Here is an 18,610-nt window from a genome sequence, read left to right on the forward strand (position 1 = left end):
CTTAACTTGTGAACCCAGGTGTTCAGCTGCTCAGTGTTTCGGGACTTTTTGCRTTACATGCTGTTCTTAAGGCGAATAACCCCTAAAATTACTACAACTGTCTAATCTTTGAATTAAGCACCAAATGTTCTGGTTGTTYCAAGACAGTTTGGAGCTAAACCGTCCTCTTCTTCATTCTTTTCACATTTGACAGCCTGAGAACAAGATAGCAACAAACAATCAATCTAACTGTGCCTGGATATTTCAAAACTTCAAACAGGATGCTCTCAGAGGAACTGAGGCTCAGCCATAACAAAGGATAGAAGTAAATACCCTTTGTCCACGTTATATACTAAAGGTCACTTCMTTGTGAACAGCACCCGATGGATCCAGATGGTAAACACCACTCAAGTAAAGACACATTTAAAGAACTGAAAACTGCATACATTGACATGATTTGGACATGTACAGAGTTGGGATAGTRAGTATACTGGTAAAAGATTACTGAAATGCCAGACAGGAGACCGAGAGGAGGGTAAAAAAAGGACATTTATAGATGGAGTGAAAGACAACATGAAAGTAGTTGGTGTGAGAGAATAAGATGGGGAAGATAGGGATGGAGACCAATGACTCTCTGTAACCCCGAAAAGGAAAAGAGAAAAGGACAATAAGATATTGGCATGGTCTACATGCCAGATGACCTGTRAGGTGACACAGGCAGGGATGGGCCAGGGAACGTCTGCTTTGGATGAAGAAYCAGTGAGSATCAGTGCTGTAGTTTCACATGCCTGCCGATGCTGTTGGGAATGTCAAGAAGCACCTTATTCAACAACTAATCAGTGCTTTTACCAGACAAATCTTTGGAGGTTTTTTGTGTTRCAKTCTGGGTAAGTGGGCCCAGTCCAAATAGCACYATCATACCCCTGAAAATGGCATTGTGAGAGGTTGATACTAAATCATTCATCAGTTATTGTGCCTCTGAATGAGTAGATGAGACCTGGTTTCACCTTCATGGTTTCCAATCCTTTCCCCACTTAMGTTGAATGATTGAGGAACAATTACGGATGTACCTCAAGTGGAGTGTCCTRCATCTTCTCTAGTCCTGRTTCTCACAAAACGCTCGTGGGATTTTGTAATCAGGAGTCTCCATGACCTGAGGCTAGTCTTTCATGACTGAAAAGTCATGTGTCAACAGGCAAACCGACTTAAATGTGYGACATGCTATATTCAAGAAGTAATTGATGACTTAAGGGCACATGGCAAGCTACCAAGGCTCAGATAWGTTTGTTGTGATATAGCCACCATCATAGTTAAATTCTGTTTCAATAAATAGTTTGAAATAAAGAAGTCATAATTGCATCTACTGCAAAACCTATTTGTGATGACTAAAGTTTGACAATTTTACATTTTCCAAGTTTTAAAAAGTCAAATAAGTTGAACTTTTTGGAAGAAAATGTAGATATATTTATATGAAAAAAACGACACAAAAGAAAAGAAAGCATCCATGGGGCAGTACAAATCTGGTGAGGAGACAGTCAAAACCATAAGTCAAACTCTAAACATTTGGCTTCATSTTTGTCTTAGAAGGTCCGGACCAGGAGTTGGATGGTGGAAATTTGAAGAATCGGCCTCGACTCTCTGCCCTTTGGCCAATCTGCTTGCAGTTCACCCTAGTGATGAATCACCACTTGTAACAAAGCTCAAAATACCGAAATTMTGTCAGCATTCTGATAGATGCACAGAGTTGTTCTGCTCAGGTTGTGATGAGGATTGTTACTCGGATGTGCAAAAGCATGTCTCTTCAAGTTCCTCCTAACAGCTGTCACTAGAATAGACCATTTTATAATAGCAATCCATGCTGGTYTCRTGCAAGTCTCACTTTTTCTCACATWATCAGGCTGTTGTTTCACTTGGCTACAGAAACGTAGCTCTTGTAACTTCATTCAAAGACCCTCATTTACCCTCTGAGTTCATCTTGAGTTAGTTTCACTGCAGCATGTTGTTTAGCCCCTAAAAGTCACTTAAAGCTAATACCACATGTTGTGAGTTAAAGTAGAGTTTAAGTACTCTTATGCAATCTGACAGAAGCTGCAGTCAAACACTCTCCAGACATGGAGGGAACAAAGGTGCCAGAGCTAAAGCTAATTATTATGTCTAAACGTGCAAACAGATTATTTGGAGAAAGCTAGTATTGATTTAATGCCATCYGGGGACATTTTTGATTATTGCCTTAAACTGAAGTGACAAAGACATTGCAAGTTGGTGCGACAACATATAACATTTATTTACCCAGAAAAGGAAAAAACAAACAAAAAACAAATAGCTGAACGTCCCTTTAAAGTGGGAACTACATGAAGTCAAGTCCTGAGAAAAAGAAAAACATTGTGCCGACTCTACCTTCCCTGTAACAGCTTACAGAAAAGAAAACAGGCATGAATGTGAATACATATATTTATCACGGAGTCATCACTTTTATACATCACTTATCTTATRTACAGCRTYATTATGAGTCATGAAAGGTATCCCAAAACGATTGATCCATTTTGTCACATTCAAGCAGTCCACTAGCACAGCCTGCTGGTCACACAAATGTACTGCAATGCCAGTTTGACTACTTCATGTTTTAGATTTTTGTGAATAAAAAAAAAAAATGTTTACATAAAAATCTGTTTTACAGAGAATCACTACACAGACAATACAAAGGAAACAGGCCGATGTGTCAAAATAGTATTTTCCAAACCTGACTTGACTTAATTTCATTAAATCTGTCATATAAGTCCAAAAGAGAAAAGTTAAGGCTGTGGATGGATTTACAATTACACTGCATTTTCTAATGGCTGGTACCAATGTTAAAATTTGAGTTCTTTTGTACCTTTTAGCATGCTGCACCTAATACATTCAATCATAGGATAGACAAAATGCGACAATGTTTACAAAATTAAAGCCTCCTTGATTTTAAATATTTTTTTTATTATTATTTCTGATTAAATTTTCAGTGGTTCTCGATATGGAAACAACAAAAAGGTCCATCTCAAGTGAGAAAGTAAAAGTTAGACAAAAGATGTGAAATCCACCCAGATCACTGAACAACCAGCAGAGTCAGACAATAGCTGCATTTGTTTACTTTTCCCCTTTAAAGGAAAGTTTGTGTGCTTGTGGAAAAGGCGAACCCTTTAGAGAGAAAGGAAAACTACAGCAGTGGGAGAGGATCTGTGCCTACACGGTACGAGAATAATACTTTTCTGTAATAACGAAAACTTATTAAAGTCTACATGAGAAACTAAAACAGCTAAAGACAAAACTTTAAGAGACGTGTGAGCTCAGTTCTACGTTAAGACGCTCCGAGACCTTCATGGGGGGCAGAATTAAGCCAAACTAAAACAGGGATTACCAGTCAGATAAGCYGGGATTTCTTGGTGTGCTGGTGAAAGATACAATCAGTTACATTTAACCGGATGAACAACTTACATTAAATCTGTCAAAGGCTACAACACTAACCTACCTCAGAGGAACAGCCTGCACTTGTGATCTGTTTGAGCCAAGTGTCATTATTTGCCTACAGTTTGTGCACAATGAAGGAAACAAAACGCATTACAAGCATGGTTGTTGCAGCAATGTGCTTCTAACATTTTAAAAATAAACATTATTTAGGAAGGCAGATGAGGAAGTTCATAGGTTATTAAAATTCCATATGCTTCAATCTGAGTGATTTTAAAAAGAAACGGTTGAAACTAAAGAGAAATTCCTAAGCATGTGTACAACGTATAGTCCAGTGTATCCACTCGTTTTCAAGTTTACTACAAAACCAGCAACCTTCAACCCTGAAAAGCAAGAGCAATTCTCAGAATAAAAATCTGAACCGTTATGCGTCGCTTGATTTTAATCTGTCGTTTGATAAACCTCTGAGAGTGAAGAAGAAACTGAACGTTCTACATATYCAGTGTGGCCCAGCCACCATGAGGTCCGTTCACAAATCAAATCAATAAATTACAGGCATCCAGTGGGCTACAACAGCAAATGTTTCTGAAAATGTTTTCTCATGCATACACACAAGCATACAGCCGACTGACATTATGAGCTCTAAACACCTTAATCTACCCTTAACATTTGCTCCTTACAGTGCAACATTATGGCAACAAATGGAAAGCAGTGCTTTCATAAAAAAAAAAAAAAAAAAGAGGAATGGAAAATAAAAATATGTACAAATTCTTGGAAAAGCAGTAGTTTCATTTTTTGGTCCTGGGTCCGTTACAGACAGAACTGCTTTTTCTTTTTTCTCTTTTTTAATTCTTCCATAAAACAACAGCAGTTTTCACAAGTGTGAGGAGCTGTGGGGAAAAAATAAAAATAAAAATCAGGAAGAAACATTAGGATTTGCATCTCTGGAAGTCAATGTCTACATTAACTTGGAAGTTGTTTTATTAAATTTGTTCTGTTTTTAGAACTAGTTAAAATACAGTTTCTCTCTCAAGCTTGCTATTGTTATCCTAGCTCAGCTRAATAAACTACAGCAGTTTAATTAAAAGAGAGGAGCAAYTAGAGCAATGTGAAATGGGAGTTTAAAAACAAGGCAAAGTGCCACGTCAACAAAAAAAGACATGTCATTGTTCAGAACCTGATATGYGATACTAAAATAATAAATACATAAACACATTCTACAAACAGCTTAGTCAGTGTTTCAAGATAAGCTGAAGCGGTTTTCAGCAAAACAAAGTTTATCAATAGGGGATAAACGTTGTTTTATCCCATTTGGGGAGAATTTTCTCAGTATAATATGATCAGACGCAGCATAAATGCGTTGTGGAGCATCGCTCCAGTTTCCTCACAAACACACACAAGAGCAGGTTGCAGCTGTGTGCCATCAATGGTGAGACATAGGATGGGTGGGGTCAAAACAAAGACTTTTAGCTCTACAGCAGATGTTTATTCATGTGTTAAATCGAAAAGCCCAAAGTCTGCGGTATCAGAAAGTCTGCAGAGCAGACATGTTGATTTGAGTTATGATTTTACACACTGCAGTAAAAGAGACAGAGGAAGCTTTCAAATTAGATGRCCGGATTAAACATTGCAACCTACTTATCAGACGTTATCAAGAAAGCTGCTCTGCTCTGATAAGAAACACTCTTGAAAATTACATGAGGAGGAGAATTGATTCGTCTTGTTTGTTCTCAAGGATGAAAAGAATCTACACTGCAGAGTCTATTAATTACAAGCAAATAGAAAAAAAAAATACTGATAGAAGCAAACCCATCTCACCTCACTACAACTGAGAGCCCTCTGAGCCACCGTGTGTGTAGCCTCCTTTAGACTTCATCTGGGCCTGAACAAGATCTACCTACAAAAAGATGGAAATGTTCAGCAACGGTCACACAGTGTGGTGAGTTCATTTGATTAAACCGTGGGCAGTGAATGAAGCTTACTGATGCCAATCCAAGGCCCATGTCTCCCGAGCCTACATGTGTGGTGTGRACAAAGTTTGTTGGCTCCCCGATCATGGAGCGGTCGATTCGTCGCCGCCGTTTCTGAAGAAAATGCAAACAGTTATATTCTTTCAAACCTCTTAGACAAAAGTTGGCACTGCATTAAATACAACATCCAAACAGCAATTGTTACTAATGTTCTAAAAATTACTTCATGTTAATCAAAAGCACACAATTAAAAATCAGAAGGAGGTAACATTAATAATTACATAGAATTCAAAATGGCTGGAAAAGTTGAGCTAAACAAATGTACCAATAGGTCTAAATTTATTCAGATTCCCTGTGTTTCCTCTTCACTCTAAAAGCAGAATTTAGCATTAGTTGTACAAAATTTCTTCCTTTTTTTGCTTGGTTTCCATCCAACTCCCTAGATATATTATTATCCTGCAGTCATTGTAAACAAATGTTCATTTTGTTTCATTTTRCAACTTCCTTCCTTCAAATTAGATGAAATGCATCTAATTTGATGCATTTCATCTGAAGCTAGGTTAAAATGCAACATGTCCGACCACGGCACAAAAATTACAGTTGAATAACTTCTTAAAAATGACACGTATCCACTTAAACTCAAAGGCTTCATCAAGCCAGGAACAGTTACTTTTCAGAGGAAATGTCTCACTCACTGGTTGCGGCTGCTCTGCAATGCAGCAACTGAAACAAACCCAGAACTCAGTCATCCTGAGGCAGACGAAGAAGCCGCAGCAGTTTCCTCTCTCAGCTCAGACGTCTCTCAGCGTCTGTCTTCCTGTTCGCCGTTGCCAGAGTCACAAACACCCACCGGAAACTGCTGACAGAAGGGCTGCTGGTTCCTTCGGAGTAAACTGTTGGTACAAGAACTGCTCCGCAGAAAAAAAACAGGAGTGCGAACACACCTGTGTGAAGAGTGAAAAAGCATAAATTAATATTACTGCGATAAATGTGTCACAACTAGCCGTGAACTAGCTCCTTATCTGTGGTAGGGGGAATTCAGCAGAAAACGCCCTTATTTTCTGCTACTGATTCTTGTATTTTTTGTTTTGACATTTAAAAAAAAAATCACTCAACAGATGAATATTTCAGGATTATTGTCACAACAACACCATGTAAATGTCATTTATCTTGCGCTATAAAAGGTTCAACCCTGAGAAAGCATGTACAAAGAGTAACTCTCTCAAATTCTGAGATCTTAGTCACTCTCCCACAAGCTGAATAAGCTAGCTGTTGAGCTAAGAGTTACTTTAGCTTGTGGTGGAGGTTTTACATTATAACTTCTGACTGTTGGTAACAATGATCAGCACATTTTTCAGCGCTCTTATTAGCTTTACAGATTTAGTAAAGCGTCCTATTGAACAAACAAGTGATCAAATGTTAGTGTTCCCTCTAGCTGATGCAATGTACTGGATTATCAAGTCTGAATGAAAGTTAGGGGGTTACTGAGGAGATAAGACTGACAAACAGCTTTGTGCTTAATGAAATCTCAAAAAGGTTGATTAAGAAGTGAATGTGGCCAACAAACTGCAGAAAGAAAGACTTCCTCAAACTATGGAAGATGAGAAAAACACACAGAAAGCGACAAGGACAGCATAATAATGACTTGAACCTCAACCTACAGGGCTCATCCACTTCAGTCCAATTCAAATGTTAAATACTTGAACTGTCTAAAGGGACTCGGTGGTTTTACCCCAACTGGCCAAACGTGTAATGTCAAATTACGCTCTCATCTTACAACTCACAGCTATCAGACATTCCTGCACCTCATAAAAACAAACAGAAAATGTAAAAGCCTGCAATGAGCCATCATAAATATTACACCCGACATCCCTTACCCGGAAAGAAATGTACAAGACTAAAATAGCGAAACATTCACGAACAGAAACATTTTTTTGAAACGAGGTTATAAGAAATGTTTCGGATTTATCGTTTTTCCCCTGCGACTCCGATAGGCGGTTCAGTGACTTTTTCAACTTGATGTTTGGGGGATGAAATAAAACATACGACTATTGTGACTCTTCCAAGATTAGTCAAACTTAACTTCAGTTAACTCAGATCTTTTACAAACACATGTCTAGGTTATTTCTGTATAAAATAGCACATTATTCGCCAACCTATTTTTATAAAACTGGATCAGCCGTTTTTGCTGCCCGACAGGCAGTGAAGGGAGGATCAAGTGTTCCCTCAAATGCAAAGAGTTTGCTGACAAAGTCGCTCTCCCAAAACTGAGTTACTGACTCTGCAGCTGACAGAACCCTCGGCTGACATTGAAGCGACAGTGCGCACTCAGCGAGTAGCATACACTTAGCTGGCACCGAGTACAGAGAAGCTTAAAGTTGGTCCTAATTGCATCTGATATCTTTAAAGGATTAAGTGTTACTGCCTGTGATCTGAAAGTAATTGCTATTTACAAACAAATGAACGTTATGTAACTACGCGCCGCTGCGGCAAAAAAAAAAAGTCACGCGTCTTCAAATGATAAATGTGACAGTTGCAATTAGATTTTAAACACCGACTCTATTCCGCTGATTCAAGATTTATTTGTAATTTTTATTTATTTGGTGGGTAGGGTGACTGTCAACAGCAAACTAGGGTTAACTGTCAGCTGCTAAGACGGTTAGCTAACATGCTAACCTCGCTAGCACCCGAAGCTGAGTTTTTTTCCTCTTGACAGCTACTAGCCTACTAGGCTAACTGAGCTCATTTCCGATTACCAAGACAAGAATAGGAAGGTAAAACTAGGTTGGAAATGAACAAGCGTCCGTATATCTATTGCTAATAACATATCAAATATCCATAAGGCGTTTTCATTTTAAATTTAAGAGGTTAAACTCACCAGAAGATGGTCGGTTTACCGGAGGGAAAGGCAAGCTCGACTTGAAAGCAGAATACCCAAAAAAAACCCGGAACTGTGCCGACTGTTTACGTAAGACAAGTTCCGCTTTAAAGTGTGACTACTTCCGCTGGTACCCACGTTTTTACCCCTCTACGGACTAAAAACCGCACATTCCCTGCTAAAAAAGACGGCTTTAAATCCTAAAAATGAGACCGTTAACTGAGGAGGAGACAAAAACGATGTTTGAGAAGCTATCAAAGTAGTAAGTGAGCTTAAAATGATCTTTATTGGCCCGAAAGGGAGCAACTTTCAATAATATGTATTAGCTTGCATGTTAGCATTCATGTGATCAGTGTATGTTCTTTCCCAAAAAGCATAGGGGAAAACATTAAGCTTCTCGTTGACCGACCCGATGGCACCTATTGCTTCAGGCTACATCAAGACCGTGTGTACTACATGAGGTAATTATTGGTTAATACAAATATATAATTATTTTTATAAGCACATGGAGCTCCATACTGTTCACGTATTTTGTGATGGCATGTTTCAAATTGTTCAAAACCTGTTTTTCACATGTACCGAAGTACTTCCTCCAAGGAGTCCTCAATATCAGATGATCATTTCTCATTCATTTAAAAAGCCAAGAGCTTAAAAATAATTTAATATACTTATACTTTTTGTAAATAACTGCAAATGACCATCTAGAACAACTTTCTTCACCATACATACAATGTCAAAAAGCTAAATCACAGCTAAATCAGACACAATCTTCTTATCTGGTCTATTATGGTTGTTAAATTTGTATCTTTTTGAAACTCTCATCATGTTCATTTGGTCAATCTTTGAGCTGACTTAAATATCGAATACCATTTTTCTATTTTGTCTTATGTGTAACAAAGTGCTTTTCTGGCATAAATGTTCTTTTTCCTGATAACACCATTATTTTCCTCGTCTCACCCTTAAAAGCTTTGCCACTGGTTAACTGAGAATCATATTGAGAACTACTTTCTCTGTCCACAGCGAGAAAATTCTCAAGTTGGCCACAAACTTTTCCAGAGACAAACTTATTTCAGTGGGAACATGCTTTGGAAAATTCACAAAGACCAAGAAGTTCCGCCTGCACATCACAGCTCTGGATTTCCTGGCTCCCTATGCAAAGGTGTGTATTCTCCGCACGATTCCTTCCCATGCCAGTTGGAGTAGAGATAAAACGCAGGCAACACTTGTTAAATTTGAAAGCAGACGTACATGATCTGAAACTATCATATCCTCAGTTCAAGGTGTGGGTGAAACCTGGAGCAGAGCAGTCTTTCTTGTACGGGAACCATGTGCTGAAGTCTGGCCTCGGTAGAATTACTGAAAACACGATGCAGTATCAAGGAGTAGTGGTTTACTCCATGGCTGATGTACCTTTGGTAAGTCTATTTCTGACTCCCACCGTTTTTGCATTTAAAATACTTGAATATGGACCCTCTTTTTCAAAAGTATTTTGACTGGAAAGGCTCAGTTGGGTTACCATAAGGTGACTTTAAAAAGTCAGACTCGTTCTGTGGCGGCATTCTTTGAACAGTTAAAGTTCAGCCTATTCGGAGGATTGCAAGGCGTTCAATAGGATTAGTACACGCTTGTTAATTGATGATGCAACAGAAGTAACAATAGCAACTCACTCTGACGTTTAGCACTTGTCAATAGCTGCTGAAAAATAACATTTTTAAAAACTACCTTTGCAAAGTTATACTGCTACATCTGAAGTTATTTTTAAGCAAGAAGTTGTTTTCCTGCTGGAAGTGACAGAGGCATCTTCCAGGAGAGGGAAGAATCGCTGGCATGCCGAAACCTCCAATGTTGCCCAAGATAAAAGTACTTTTCCAACTATCTAATATTGCTGAAAACCTTGGTGTAGTTTTCTATTTTCATGATGTCAGTGAACTTAATTTGGGGTTGTATACTTTTGGCCAAACAGATTTAGTCTGTTTTCAACAAAGAAGCTTGTTTGTGATAGGAAATTAGGTGGATTGGAAGACCTCATTGCTATTAGCCTAATCTTTAGCTCCCTTCCCAGTTTAAGTCAAAACTCTGGACAGGCCACTCCAAGGTGACGTTGATTTCAGTCAGAACTGGCTAGGGTGTAAACAATTTTGCTTAGCTGTAAATGTGGCCCTGGAGCCGGTAACAGAGCTGTGTGCAGGTCATTTCTGAGCTCATTTGTTTTAACCATGACTTGCTGCAGAGTGCTGCCGTTTTTCCATGTGTGAAGCGATGAAAGCAGCTGCTCCAGGTAATCGAGAGCATTTAGCGTGATTTAAAATTTACCCTCACTCACACAATTTAATGGTTAAGAATAATTTCTGACATACTAAACATAAACTGTCCTAGAAGCAGAGGGATTTCCACTTAAATTAGACAATGTGTCCAAGTTCTCGTTTCACCTAAAGCTTTGAATGTTCTCTGCTTTTGTCGTCAGGGTTTCGGAGTAGCAGCCAAGTCCACACAGGAGTGTCGGCGAGTAGACCCCATGTCCATTGTTGTGTTCCACCAGGCCGATGTGGGAGAGTTCATCAGGAGCGAGGACACGCTGACATAAACTCCCTGCATCTGGATGGACAGTTTTTCATTTTCTCATTTAGAAATGTGGGTCCAGAGCAGCTGGAGGTCACAGCCGCTCGTTTTGCCCACGTGACATTTCACTGTGACTTGGCGGGATGAGAGCGTCGCCTTCTTCTTGCCGTGGGATCCGTAACATCTGGAGAATATTTTTCTGCAGTCCCACAACGGCGATATGTTTCCATTGACTTATTTTTATATTGCAAACCTGGAATATGTGGAGTCTTTTATGGATTCTTTTAAAAATCACCAAATTGAAGGTGGAGGTCATGTTTTTTTCCCTGTAAATGTTTTTCCTCTTAATAAACCAATTATCATACTCTTGCAGTGATTGGGGTTTTATGATTATGCTTTTATCTATGATAAACTCAGGATTTTAACATGAACCAGGGACCTCATATCTTTACCAGTCACAAGCGTAATAAAAACACTGGCCTTTTTATGTATTTATTGGTCATTTATTACCTGTGAAAACCAAGATAATTTAAAGCACAGGGCTGTAATCTGTGCCATTCTTTTACAAAAGTCCTTTAAAATAAGACTGCATGGATGACTCCTTTAACAAGAAATGTACAAAATAATCCAGTTTTTTCTTTTTCTTTTTACAGCTCGTTAAAAAAAAACTCAGCTTCTAAACAGAAACATCTGAATAAGAAAAAAAAAAATCTTACAAAATAAAATTAAACCAATTTTTTCTTCTTCAATGTCCTCCACCGATCTTTGATGTTGACGTTGGTGCGGTCGTTAAAGGAGTAGTACGCCTTTATCTTATTCCAGTTCCCTTCGCCGAACTTCTTGACCCCTTGAATCAAGTTCTCCGTTTCGCTGTCAGTCCACCTCTGCAGCAGCAGAAACGATAAAAGATGGTCAGGTTTGTACTGCTTTGAAAAGCTGAAACTTTTTACTCTAAATTAAGAAGTACGCTTCTGGAATTAAGCTCATTAAATGCTTAATCTGAGTATCACCAGGCCTCTGACAACAAAATCACAAGGATGTTCAGTTTACCTAAAAAGGCCTTGGAGCACAAAAGTATCGGTGGATTTGCCTTGATCCAACTAAAAAACGTTACTTTACCGAAGGATAGGAGGAGAGCATTAGATACTTGGCACTGTTCTGATTTATCGAGCATTTTATGCCGCCTATATAGAAGTGAAACATCCTGGTGCCAAAGAAAAGGGTCCATGTTTTTGGTAGTTAACAGTGACTTGTTAGGAAGAACTGTCACTTTTATCAAATCCAGTCAAGTTGGATCATTATAAAACTAAATAAAAACTAAAAGTATATAAGTTCCAAACATTATTAAATCGGTTTAATTTAAAAATTGAGCAAAAATAAATATGTTTTGATTATTTCTCCAGGCCATTATGTCCAATCTTCAATTTCCTTTACTGAAGGCATCAAAAGAAACCTACTTCATGTTCCCAAGCAGGTTCTTTTGAGCTGATTTCTTGAGAATCTGACAGTAATGTGTAGAGCTAAACTTAGAAATGCTGAGTTAATCACTTTTAATACTAAAATTAACAGAGCTTGGGATGAGACAGGATTTATTTCCTGTCTCATTGGTTTAAATAGCATTTTTGTCTTAAATTTTGTTTAAACATTTAAATGTGCAAAAGAAATGAAAAGTGAAAAAAAAAAACTATTAAAGGGGCAAGAACTTTTACACAACACCGAAAAACCTAAGTTAGCACTGATTCTTTAGAGTTGACTGTTTTTTTAACGTATTGCTTACCCTTCTGTGTCCTGAATTTGACATGGTGCTTTCATTTGATCCCGATCCTGTAGTAGAAAACATAAATAATGTTTATATTGTTAGATCTTCACAGTCAGATTAGCATCGATTAGATTCTGATAGCTGAGGAAGTATTACCTCTGTTCTTTGTGGAGGGGAAAAGGGAGTCCTCATCGATCCACGTCTCCTTTTCCTCCGTTATATTTTTGTGTCCTCTCCTGTAAAGACCAAGAAGCTTTTAAGAAATTGAGTTTTTCCTCTTACTGGCAAAGCAAAAACTTCCCATAATAAAAACATGCAGCATTAAACGACAACATGGCTGAGGACATTGATTAACGCTTAACAGTTTAGAATATATCAATTCTTAACATATAAATACAAAAAAAAAGTAAATATGGTGATTTTACACATTTATGTTCATTAACTGACAGCAGCTGATTATCTCCGCTCTACTAACCAAAGCGATTTGCTGGGAATCTTGCTTTGACCATCTTTGTGAGGAGTGGAGCTCTTCTGAGGGACAGGGTCAGGAGAGGACGCATCAGCCGACGTGTCCGACGAAGAGTCTGACGGACAAACAGGCTCTCCACTGCTCGGGTCACTGGGTTTAAAAAAAAAATGAAATAAAGGTTTCCCCACACAGACCTGAGTCGAGTCAGCTTTTGCACTACATTAAAAATAAGTATGACATGATTCCTCTCACCATGTTTTAGAACTCTTGGATATGCATTTGAGCGGTCGCTTCTTCTGAGTTCTGGAGACGTTTGGGTGCGCCCGTTGATCGTCCTTGATTTCTGGCACTTCTCTGGATCTGTCGGCATTTCTGCCATGGAAGTAAATCGATGTTTTTAGCATAACGAGTGAAAATATTCATCTATTTAACAGATGGTCGGAATCTTAATAAACATTTCTTATTGGAAATTGTAGAGGGTGACAGTGAGTGACCAGACCATGCATTTTTCAGTACAGTGCAATAGAATTTTTGACTTGATTTCATTGAATGATTTTACAGAAAACTCAATGATAGGATTTCAAAATATATAAGCTATGATCATCAAAATGATCAGAAATAAGCATTTGCTAAATATTTTGTGTGTAGTAAATCTATAATATACATGATTTTTAGTTTTGTATTTGAATGACTGAAATGTAAAAACGTTTCAGTGATATTTACTCAGATGCAACTGCAGATGTTGTTACTCTGAAAACTGAAAAATTGCTGAATCTTTAGGACTCCCTGAAGCCAGGTCAGTGTGAGGCGACACTACACTTGGACGTACTTGCTGGATGATTCATTCGGCCGCTCCAGTTCTTTTTTCCCACTCTGAGGGGATTCCCCTTCACTGCCTGATGAGTATTCGATGGAACTAGTTGAAGCTCTGAAAAACATGTTTTTTTAACCCACATACTCAGTCTTACAGTTCTTAAAGAAAGAACAGAAAGCAGACATGTTGGGATAAAATGCAAAAGCAGCAATTAACAGAGGAAGATGGCGGTAAACTAACCTGCTCGGTGTATTGCTGCCGCGCCTGGGAAGCTTTCTCCTGGGCCTCGAATGTTGTCTGCCTGAATCTGAGCACTGCAGGCCGCTCAGCTCTTCATTTGATGTGGACGGCATCTGTGGAGAATCCGTTGTCCTCGTCTCGACGTCCAGCTCCTCGGTAGCCGTTGTGCACTGTGAGCTCGGCTGGCTGTCCGGCTCGACCACAAACCGGGCCACCGTGTAGAGAGTCTTTGAGAGCGACCCCGCTGCTGCTTGGCGCTCTGCGCCCGTCTGTGTCATCTGGTCAGCTGTGGAAGCTTCCATAGGGCTGACTGACTTTCTCTGAAACAGGGCTTCTTGCTCTGAGCTCTGAGTGGCGCCTCTAACAGAATCAGTGTGTCTCTCCAGGGAGAAGCACACTCTTTTCTGAGATTCTTCCTCCACTTCTTGCTCCAAGTCTGAAAATGTTTTTTCTTCCAAGCACAGAGCCATGTCTTTGTAAGCTACTTCGAGTTTGCTCTTCTGGATGAATGTACACCTTCTCAAAGTTCTGGGAGAAAACCAAAAAAAAAACCGACTGAGAAGTTTTAAAACCACACAACAGGATTCCTAAAAAAGTCCTGAAATCTAATAGTAACTAAATATGGAAATGGCAAAACTCAGACATTACGGAAGAATTCACAAACAGTTGGATGAAAAGATGGATGAACGGACAGAAGTAAAGATGGACAACAGAACAGATAGACAAAGGCAAATGAATGGACAGATGAATGCACAAATTTGACGTACGCCTTTTATCTAAAAAACACAAAAAAAGTTGCTTTTAGAAATCTAGAATTTTATTATGTTGACAATAAGATATGGAATAAAATTTATATGAAATATAGATAACATCATATTCTAATTTGAAGAATTAGAATATGAATTTCCATATGGAATTTAATTCTATATGGTTAAAGTCTTTTAAAGAGTGTAGTAACTCTGGCAAGATAAACACTGCATAAATAATAATAACAATATTTTTTTTTTAAATCACAGAGGTAATTAGAAAGATTTCACAGCATAAAAGCAGATGAAACTTTCCTTACCTTGATCTGAACTGAAAGCCGTTTACTTGTGGGCTGGATGGCGGACTGGCTTCCTCCTGCTCGTCGCTCCTCACTGCTGCTTCATGTTCAGCTTCAATTCGTGACTCAACAAGGCTCAATGCAGCCTGTTAAACACACATATATTTATATTACCATCTTCAAAACAAAAAGTCCAAGAGGCGGTGTCTTAACAAACCTTGTGAAGAAAAGGGACAGTAAAAGGGCAGAGCTTCTGGCAAAAACACAGCATCTCCTTCCTAAACTGTGGGAAGTTGATTTGGTTGATGACCTTGTGTTTGTTACTCTTCTGACAGATGAGATTCATGAATGTGGCCCTCTGCAGAGAATCAAATGTTGACATGCAAAACATCAGTTGGAAACTGCTTAAATTTGTAGCCAAGAACGGTAACGGTTGTCTGTTCACAAATAGTCAGGAAAATCATGTTTTCTCTACAATCTCAAACATTTACTGAATGAACTGAAAAAGTGCTTGCGGATTTACTGCTTCCCGTTAATCACTGAACTAATATTTAGTTCCTCAACCACATGTTATGTTATGTCAAGAAATATTCCAACCCAAATATTCCAACCCAGGGGAGCTGAATGACAGTTCACAATTCCTTTGTTTGCATTGTTTAATTATTTCCTCAGAAGCAGCAGAAACACAATATAATCTACGATATTAGTTTAGAAGTTGCAAAATGAGAGCATGTTAAAGATTGATTAGGTGGACTTACCTTTTCATTTCCTGGACTGGGGAAGTACAGAGTGAGTGCAGCTTTTGCCTTATCAAATACCTCATTCTTTATGAAAATTCCCAGGATCTAAAAAATAGAAATAAATAATTTGCTGGATCAAAACTGCCTTTTCAGGATATCTCCATGTTTTAACTTCAGAGAAATGATCAGCACATTTCTTCATCAACAATATGCAGTAGTATTAATCTACTACAATACGTAGAACTACTGCTGGTTAAATCTTAGGTCGGATGATTTGCTGGGCTTATCAATTACAACTGCTGTAGCCTCTGACTTTGCAAAGATGGATGTTTGGTGTCTTTGAGTTAAAAAGTGTCAACACTAGACCAGAGCAGTAACAAGTTTATATATATAAAAACATAAATAAATCACCTACCATCTCTTTAATTAATGTGGATACATAGTCGAAATCGGCTTGAGGAATTTGGAAATTTGCCTTCATACTTTCCAGCAAGTTTAGGGCCGATTCCAGCGGAGTTTTGGACTCATCGGGTTCAAAAAATGAATCTGAGGGACAGAATTAACAATAACTGCAAGGCTTGGTCACCATAACAGTAGGACTGACAGTGGGACGAATGGAATGAAATGAATGAAATGAAAGTAATATCTCATTATTAAAAGCATTTTGCCAGTGCACTGGCTAAACCAACATAAGTAAAACTATGAGAGTATCACAAGTTATTCTTAACATTTCACTTAAAATAAATGCAATTGTGTTAATAACATGGAGAAATGAACTCACCAAGCTTTTCTCCCTCGTTTATGCGAGACAGGAACTGCAACAATCTGATCTTCAAGGTCATGTCATCAACACTTTCAATGGGACGTTGAAGGACAGCTACGGAGATCAGAAATTATACACTCAGCAATCCACATCTACAATCCTTCCCTTACTCTTCAGGATTTTTCCAATTAATTTAAGGTTCATTTGATGCAAATTATGAAGCAGTTTCATAGCATTATTATTATCACATAAAGGATAAAGCTCATAAATTTGGCCAAATGGCAACGTATCAAATGTAATTTAATACATGTTCCAAAGCTGAAATAAACGAGTTGTCAAAAGTAGACAAAAGACTGCAATAGCAGGAGTCCAGTTAGAAGCAACACAAAATAAAACAACTATTTCACATAAGCTTCCCAGTTGTTTCATGTCGTTCTTCTTGCTTAGGTGCTTGCTGAATACAAAATATGAATACAGTAAGTTCACATTTCAGTCTGCAACGCTAGAGAATGTGAAACTGTCCTACAACATTAAGCGCAAACATTATAAGCATTTGGTATAGTTAATAGACAACAAGTAGGTTCACTTTGTTGACGCTAAAGTTACTATAGGCAGACATGAGAAGCTAGGCAAGTGTAAGCTAGTTTAGAATAGAGGCTGCTTACCGTCCAGCACGTCTCTAATAGCACAAAAATCCGCATACTGCTGGTTCTTGAAGAACTCCACCGTCAGAGAAAAGTAATATTCCACTAGCCAGCGGTTAACAACCTTCTGCACTTTTACTTGACCGATGTTTACACTTTCATTTGCTGCCATGTTCGCGCTTCACTTCTCTTCTTCTTTCGGTTTAATGGTGGTTGGTAAAGTGATCTCCGGCGCTATACCGCCTCCTCCGAGCATTATGCGAACTGCTGCGAACAACTAAGCCCCCGTTTTTGACACGCCCTTGACACGGCAGGGTACCCCCACTAATCAGCCGTGACTGATTAGTTTTTTCAAGAACAATCTAAAACACAACTTAATCAGTTAATAAATAGCTTTTGTCTCATTTCATATTGTTTCTGAACTGTTCGTGCTGCTAGAGCAGCGGGGCGATATGTCGATCGCGGAAGGTTTAGAGTWGATCTCGACATTAGGAGACAAACAGACCAGCACGTCCTCCTCTGGCTCGCTTAAACGTTCGTAACTTATTAAAGAACAACAACAAAAAAATCAACAAAATGTGTTCAAATTAATGACCCAACAACAATAATAACCTCAGTAATTATTGTTTCAACAAGGTGTTGCGCAATTCTGTGCGTTTCGGTTCCATTACCAAAATAACGAGCTCGAATATCGAATATATCGAATATATATCGAATAATATGAAACTAACTTCACTAACTTCACTGACCGACCAAACACCTCTGTGTTCAAGGAGCGTTTATTAATGATATCAAAAATAAATATCAAGCCTGCAAAACTGATATCGTAACGACCTGAATGTTATGTTTTTAACGTAATCTTTGGTCGGCTTGTGTAGCKCAGGCGGTTGCCATGGCAACGGGTGTGCTTAATGAGAGAGAGACGGAGAGTAAAAAGGTGTGAGTGGTTTAGAGTTGATCACCTGTTCAGGTTGTTTTAACTTTGTTTATCTTTGTCTTGGTGCATCACAGCCGCTGTAATTTCTGAACAAATAAACGATAAACTTGGACTAATTATCTCGTTCTTTGTGAATATTTACAACAAACATGAAACACGGTAAATATGTTTCATTAAGTATTTAAAAAACAAATGGCTTCTACCGCAATAATTATGTGAAATTAAATTAATTGTCTAATATAAAAAAAAATTGCTTGGTGCTGTCGGGCTCAGAGTCTGGGAGGCTTGTCCTCTATCAAACAATTTTTTTTGCCTCTTATGTAGTGGAAATATTGATGTTGATGAGACTTAATGATAACCTTTTTCAATCTTTAT

The 18,610-nt window shown here is 38.4% G+C and overlaps 3 protein-coding genes across 3 annotated transcripts; 1 reads left to right on the plus strand and 2 right to left on the minus strand.

Moving 5' to 3' along the window:
• Window positions 1-2,238: 2,238 nt before the first annotated feature.
• On the minus strand, window positions 2,239-8,360 carry cdc42se2 (CDC42 small effector 2). The gene is made up of 5 exons (XM_008405729.2): window positions 8,266-8,360; window positions 6,083-6,331; window positions 5,400-5,501; window positions 5,236-5,314; window positions 2,239-4,307 (listed from the first exon to the last, which is right to left on the minus strand). Exons 2-4 carry the CDS (start codon window positions 6,134-6,136, stop codon window positions 5,240-5,242), a joined length of 231 nt encoding a protein of 76 aa, XP_008403951.1. The 5' UTR covers window positions 6,137-6,331; window positions 8,266-8,360; the 3' UTR covers window positions 2,239-4,307; window positions 5,236-5,239.
• A 12-nt stretch (window positions 8,361-8,372) lies between these two features.
• Window positions 8,373-10,967, plus strand: nip7 (NIP7 nucleolar pre-rRNA processing protein). The gene is made up of 5 exons (XM_008405728.2): window positions 8,373-8,527; window positions 8,640-8,726; window positions 9,286-9,424; window positions 9,540-9,680; window positions 10,730-10,967. Exons 1-5 carry the CDS (start codon window positions 8,472-8,474, stop codon window positions 10,847-10,849), a joined length of 543 nt encoding a protein of 180 aa, XP_008403950.1. The 5' UTR covers window positions 8,373-8,471; the 3' UTR covers window positions 10,850-10,967.
• Window positions 10,968-11,311: 344 nt separating this feature from the next.
• Window positions 11,312-17,544, minus strand: terfa (telomeric repeat binding factor a). The gene is made up of 13 exons (XM_008405726.2): window positions 17,320-17,544; window positions 16,673-16,768; window positions 16,307-16,437; window positions 15,910-15,996; window positions 15,369-15,509; window positions 15,173-15,297; window positions 14,107-14,634; window positions 13,882-13,980; window positions 13,305-13,424; window positions 13,059-13,202; window positions 12,740-12,819; window positions 12,602-12,648; window positions 11,312-11,708 (listed from the first exon to the last, which is right to left on the minus strand). Exons 1-13 carry the CDS (start codon window positions 17,468-17,470, stop codon window positions 11,550-11,552), a joined length of 1,908 nt encoding a protein of 635 aa, XP_008403948.1. The 5' UTR covers window positions 17,471-17,544; the 3' UTR covers window positions 11,312-11,549.
• Window positions 17,545-18,610: the final 1,066 nt, after the last annotated feature.

Source organism: Poecilia reticulata, linkage group LG3 (genome assembly GCF_000633615.1).
Source record: "Poecilia reticulata strain Guanapo linkage group LG3, Guppy_female_1.0+MT, whole genome shotgun sequence".
Lineage (NCBI taxonomy): Eukaryota > Metazoa > Chordata > Actinopteri > Cyprinodontiformes > Poeciliidae > Poecilia > Poecilia reticulata.

What these genes read in the sequence shown, in the direction of transcription:
- terfa (XM_008405726.2), bottom strand. Translation starts at nt 17,470, where the DNA reads ATGGCAGCAAATGAAAGTGTAAACATCGGTCAAGTAAAAGTGCAGAAG. An exon ending in TATTAGAGACGTGCTGGACG is followed by an intron (nt 16,769 to 17,319) that starts GTAAGCAGCCTC and finishes TGATCTCCGTAG; the next exon opens with CTGTCCTTCAACGTCCCATT. An exon ending in GGCTTTCAGTTCAGATCAAG is followed by an intron (nt 14,635 to 15,172) that starts GTAAGGAAAGTT and finishes GTTTTCTCCCAG; the next exon opens with AACTTTGAGAAGGTGTACAT.
- nip7 (XM_008405728.2), top strand. Translation starts at nt 8,472, where the DNA reads ATGAGACCGTTAACTGAGGAGGAGACAAAAACGATGTTTGAGAAGCTA. An exon ending in TTTGAGAAGCTATCAAAGTA is followed by an intron (nt 8,528 to 8,639) that starts GTAAGTGAGCTT and finishes TTTCCCAAAAAG; the next exon opens with CATAGGGGAAAACATTAAGC. An exon ending in GACCGTGTGTACTACATGAG is followed by an intron (nt 8,727 to 9,285) that starts GTAATTATTGGT and finishes CTCTGTCCACAG; the next exon opens with CGAGAAAATTCTCAAGTTGG.